Below are 5,500 nucleotides of genomic sequence, written 5' to 3' on the forward strand. Positions count from 1 at the left end.
CTTGTGAAAGCACCAACTATGCCGAATAACGCGTTTCAGGCCCGTGACTCATGTGCCCTGGGCTCCTCGCTCTCCCTGTGGCCTTGGGTGCCTCCCGACCAGGGAGCCGTAGACGACAGAGCAGAGAGCGGGAGCCTCCCACGCCCCGGTCTCACCGAGCTCGGACAGATGAAAAGGCAGTTTCATTCACGTGTGTCAAACACTGATTATCCCTCGCAGAGGGCTGAAGAGAAACTACTTGGGCAGATTTGGTCCACGAGTTTTGACTTTCCGAACGTTCTGACCAGTTCCTGGGACCCCCTGGCAGAGGGAGGGGGGCAGAGGAGAGGGTGTGGGCATTTGCCAGCACCAGCCTCGTGCCGGGCGTGGATCTGGGGTTCAAGGTGCGGTGTCTCAACTGCCCTGTGAGAAGACAGGTGTCATTGTCCCCACCGACCGACCAGGAAACCGAGGCTCAGGAAGGGGAGGAAAGCGGCCCGCCGTTCTAGTGTGTCTGTGTGGCCCGGGCTGTTTGAACCTCGTGGACTCATCGTGCCGATGGCGTGGAGGGGTCTGTGACGTGGAGTCCACGTTAATGCCCCTTGTCTGTCTCTGTTCCGTGTCCCTCGCCGACGCCGGCCACACCTCCTCGACGCGGCTCCCCCGCTCCAGGTGACCAGCTCCCCTGTGTGCATGGACATGAGCGGGATGTCGGTGCCCACGGAGTTCCTGTCCCGGCACAGCTCTGACGCGGTCATCACGTTTGTGGACCCGCGCTGCATCAGCGTGATCGGCTACCAGCCGCAGGTCGGTCTTCCTGAGCTCACGGCAGCAGCTGGGGGTTTAGCTTAATGGAAAACGTGCTCATCTCATTGGTGGGGGATGCAGTGCAACAGTGATGTGGGGGACACACATAGAAAGCCACGTTCCAGCCTGGACGGGCGGGTCCTTCCCAGGCAGGAAAGGCTGGCATGGGCAACCGCACCGCCCCACGTGACCCTCCGTTTCTTTGCCGGGGCACGCTGTTTATCCACCGGATTTTTCACAAACGGCAGGAAAGATGCTCTATGAAAAGGGGTTAGTTTTTATTAAAACCAAACAGGAAATCTCTTTGGAAACTTAAAAAGCATATTAATATGAAAGACTCTAAAATGTCTTAAAGCAAAGGCGTCCGCTTAATTTTCCCTAGCCCCTTTGTTTCTCGAATGTATTTAGAGCTTCTCTTGCAGGTGGCACATTTTCAAGTCTTTGTTCCAGACCTTTAAAAAGAAATAAAAGTCTATGTTATGAGAAGCACAGCAAGGCAGGAGGGATTGTTCTAGATTAAGATAAACCAACGAGATAAAATGACAGTATGCAGCGTGGGAGCCCTAATTAGTCCTCAGCTTGAAGACATATATAGCTATAAAGGCTTTTGGGAGGCAGTTGAAGAAATGCACATGGAACAGGCGATGGTTTTATTGGTTTTTTTTTTTTAAAGTGTAACGTGATACATTATGGTTTAGTAAGAATGTCATTTTTATGAGATACATGCTTCGGGAGGGGGAGGTGTCATGCTGTCTGCTACGCACTTTCAAATGATTCAACAAGGAATTTTAAATATGTGTGTAGGTATGAAGGGTGCTTATATATTTTCCTATACAGTTCATTTGTGTATATTAATATCTACATATATGGGAAAGAAAGAGGAAAAACGCAAATGTGGCAAAATATTGACAATTACTGAATCTAGGTAAAGGATACACAGGTGTTTATCAGACTATCCTTTCAATTTTTCTACGGATTTAAAATTCTTTTTAAATAAAAAGAATTTAAGCAAAAAAAGAAAAAGATCTTTGTTCTGAAGAGGAAAGTTCAGGATACGTTGATACAGGTACTTTAATTGCGTGTCTGTCGTAGAACTAGACACACAGTCCACAGTGAAGCCCTGGAACTGTTCGTGTAGTTCCGACATCTCTGGATGCACGTAAACCTGACTCCGTGTGGCCTTCAGCGGCCATATGTCCCCAGCCGGGTGCACTGATCCTCCGGCACCTTCCATGGTGTCCGCTCCCATCGCGGTCCCCTGCTGATCGGGGGCCTGATCGATGGGTCAGTTTAGATCTCGTGCCATTTCACACACTTGCCGCCGGCCCGCCCTCCAGGTTGGCGTCATCGGAAAACACGCTTTTGTTTTGGGTTAATGCTACGTCCTTCGAACAAAGCATCGGCCAGCGAAGGTAGATGGGAAACGGGCTTTTGACAAGGACCTTGTTTCATGATGACAGCGATTCTCCAGCCACGGGAGAGCCACAGTTTCCACGTGTAAACAGTTCCGGTTTCGTGGGCAGCACATCTGCCTTCATGCTGCCATTTCCTTTCTTTTTGTGTTTATTAAAGTGTGTTTATTACAGTTTGCCTCTCCGGGGCAAACAGATGTGAAATTGCATTCGGATGCCGCTGAGCTGGTGCCTTAGCACAATGAGAGGCCGGAGCCGAGCATGCCGGAGGGCGTTAGGCTAGGGCCCGGGGCCAGCCACGTGGTCATGCCCTGGGGAGTCCGCCCGCCCCCACTGTCCCCCGTGTGATGAGGTGGGCTGGGGAGATGCGTGCACGGGCACAGAATGAACAGTGCGTGCGCATCACGAGAACACGGCATAAGGGGTTGATAAAGCGTCTCTCCTTGTTCAGGATCTTCTGGGAAAGGACATTTTGGAATTCTGCCACTCGGAGGATCAGAGCCATCTGCGCGAGAGCTTTCAGCAGGTACCGCCAGGGCCCGCCGGCAGCAGGCGTGGAACCCGGGTGCGCGTGGACGCGGTCGGCAGGCCACTGTCAGTCCCGCGACGGGCCAGGCGGGGCACAGGGCGCCGCCCGAGGCGCCAGTCAGGGCCTGCCGTGCAGCAGGGCACGAGACGGGGTGGAGGGTCGCGGTGGGGGGAGGACGCCGGAACGGTCCCCACGGGAGGGGACAGTCGGGACGGGGCCCAACAGGCGAGCATGGAGGAAGTGGCAGGCCATTCTGGACTGAGGGGCAGCACCCGCGGTGCAAGCGAACGTGGCCTCTTGGGAGAGCAAGTGGTCCCTGATGGCCGGAGCGACTCTGGCCGGCTTGTGGGGAGGATGCGGGCGGCGGCCAAAACGGGGCTGGCGAGGCCAGGGTACGAAGGGCCTCAGCGCCGGGCGGAGGAGTTTAAATTCTCTCCTGGCCCGTTCAAGTGAGGGGTCCTTCGAGGATTTTAAGGGAAGCGGTGTATTTGGAAAAGAACTGTGGCGGCCCAGCCGTGGAGGAGACACAAACGTGGAACAAGACAAGTCGGAGGCCGTCCCGATGGTGCGGGCGACAGGTGCTGAGGCCGGAAACGGCCGGAGCAGTGGGCAGCGAAGGAGGCGGCCAGTTGAGGGGACAGCGCTGGGTTAGCGATGCCTTGGGCACAGATGGGGAGGGAGAGAGAATGGGGGATGACTTCGGCGAGCCTGACAACTGCCTCATGGGCATCGCTACTGTTAGCTGTTCATTAAGCACCTACTATGCGCTGCACCTACTATGCGCCAAGCACTGTGGAAAACACTTTCGCGTAAACTTCCTCGGGTCTTTTGAGGACCTGGTACCCCCTTAGCCCAGGTCAGCTGGGATGAGAGAGAGAACGGCTTCCTCGGAGGGCTCCCGCGCCTCGCTCCAGCCCCAGGAAGTAAAAGACCGGGTGGGGTTGGGAGAGGACGAGGGACCGCGTTTGCCATTCGGCCCGGGGAGCAGGGCCCCGACACCCTGCGCTGCCAGGACCGACCCCCGCGACAGCAGACCCTGCTGTGGCAGGTCGTGCCGCGTCACGTCCGCACCTGGGGACCCAGCACTCCGTCACCCGCCAGGCACGGACCTCCTCCGGCCCCGCCTGCCCCCCCACGCTCTGCGCTGCGCCCCCCGAGCGCTCCGCTCCTGGTGTCCACGGCTCGCACGCGTCCGTCCTCCCCCTTCGGCCCGCTCCTCCAGGCCGCCGAGCTGAAGGCTCCGCCCTCAACTGCCTCCCCTCCCCTCCTCTCCCTCGGCTCCAGCCCGGACTGTGCGTCACGCTCGTCCCCTGCATCCCTCTAGGCACCTGCCCCACACCCACACTGAGCACTGAGGGGCCGGCGGTGGGGAGTGAGGTCGGAGAGGGGAGGCCGTCTCGGCTTCTGGCCTGTGCAGCCAGCTGGATGGAGGGGCAGGGAGTCAGCAGACAGCACGTGGCGGTTCTAAGCTGCTGACACCGTCAGAACCCGCTTGGTTTTGAAAAGGACAGGGAGGCATGTTACACCTGGCCCCGCCCCATCACCAGCCCCAGTGTCGCTTGCTCTGTGAGCAGCGCCCCCTCCCCAGGTGAGAGGCGAGCCACAGCCTGGCCGGTCACAGGGGCAGTGGGCAGCAGGCAGCGGCCGAGCCGCCGTAGGGACCTCCTGGGCCCCTCCTTGTATCCTCTGGGCTCCAGCCACTGGCGGCCAGGGAGGGGCACAAATGTTGATGAAGAGAAGTGGCTTAGTTTGGTAAAAGCAGGGCAGTAGCCATGTCAGCTCAGAGTCAGCCCTGGACCCTGGAAACACAGGCGCTGGAGCGGCCCAGGCCAAGTGCGTGAGGGGTCTGCGTGTGGCGGGTGGCAGCGTGGTGCCGGCCGGGGGCCGGGGGCCGAGGGCCCGGAACCCGAGCTCGCTCTGGATTCCCTCTCCGGTCCCGGCTCATCCAGAGGCCAGACGGGGGCGCGGAGCCCCTGAGGGTCCCAGCGGCTTCTGTCCCGGCACCTTCCGGCACAGCGTGCGAGCCGGGTGCAGGCCCGGCCTGTGTGGCCTGGCGTCTCAGCCTCGCACCTGGACTGAGCACAGTGGGTGTGCCGGCCTGGCCGCGAGGCCTGGACCCCAGGGCCTGTGGCCTCACACGTGCCGCCGACCCCATCGCCCCTCCGTTCCCAGCCTCTGAGCGTTTGCCCACGCCGTGCCTCCCGCCGGGAGAGCCGGTCCCACACCGCTCTGCTCGCGACTCTTACCCGCCGTCTAGTGTCCAGCGTGTGTCCGAACCCCCTGTCTGCGGGAGCCCTTTCTGGACCCTGCGAACACGCTGTCTCCCAACTTAGACTTGTTGTGATCTGATGTGTAAAAGCTAAAGACTCCTGAAGTGAAACAGGCGTTGGCTGGTCGGGTTCTCACGTGCTGGTGGCAGAGTGAGCCAGCTGCAGGGCCGTGTGTGGATGGGGAAGTAGACGGAGGGTCCCCTCCGCTGGCGGCCCCCGCGCCCCTGTGCTGTCTCCCCGCTTCCCGGTGCTGGCCCCCACCGGCCCCCCGCGGGCCCCGCCTTCTGCCCGTCTGGCACCATCCCTCCTCCCGCGGACGTCCTTCTCCGAATGTGTTCGCAGGTGGTCAAGCTGAAAGGCCAGGTGCTGTCGGTCATGTACCGATTCCGCACGAAGAGCCGGGAGTGGCTGCTGATCCGCACCAGCAGCTTCACCTTCCAGAACCCCTACTCAGACGAGATCGAGTACGTCATCTGCACCAACACCAACGTCAAGTACGTGCG

The 5,500-nt window shown here is 59.5% G+C and overlaps 1 protein-coding gene across 8 annotated transcripts in view; it reads left to right on the top strand.

The window, feature by feature from the left end:
- The first annotated feature begins 6 nt into the window (after positions 1-6).
- ARNT2 (aryl hydrocarbon receptor nuclear translocator 2) overlaps positions 7-5,500 on the top strand; it is a 74,759-nt gene continuing 69,265 nt past the window's right edge. For 6 of the 8 annotated variants that reach the window (XM_023520069.1, XM_023520071.1, XM_023520074.1 and 3 more), the window contains exons 1-3: positions 7-786; positions 2,650-2,724; positions 5,340-5,491. In XM_023520069.1, coding sequence (XP_023375837.1) covers positions 673-786; positions 2,650-2,724; positions 5,340-5,491 — 341 coding nt within the window. In that variant the 5' untranslated portion in view covers positions 7-672. The remainder of the gene's footprint in view (positions 787-2,649; positions 2,725-5,339; positions 5,492-5,500) is intronic. The other 2 variants (XM_023520070.1, XM_023520076.1) reach the window with 2 other exon arrangements.

The sequence above is a fragment of the Pteropus vampyrus genome, unplaced genomic scaffold (genome assembly GCF_000151845.1).
Source record: "Pteropus vampyrus isolate Shadow unplaced genomic scaffold, Pvam_2.0 Scaffold245, whole genome shotgun sequence".
Classification (NCBI taxonomy): Eukaryota; Metazoa; Chordata; class Mammalia; order Chiroptera; family Pteropodidae; genus Pteropus; species Pteropus vampyrus.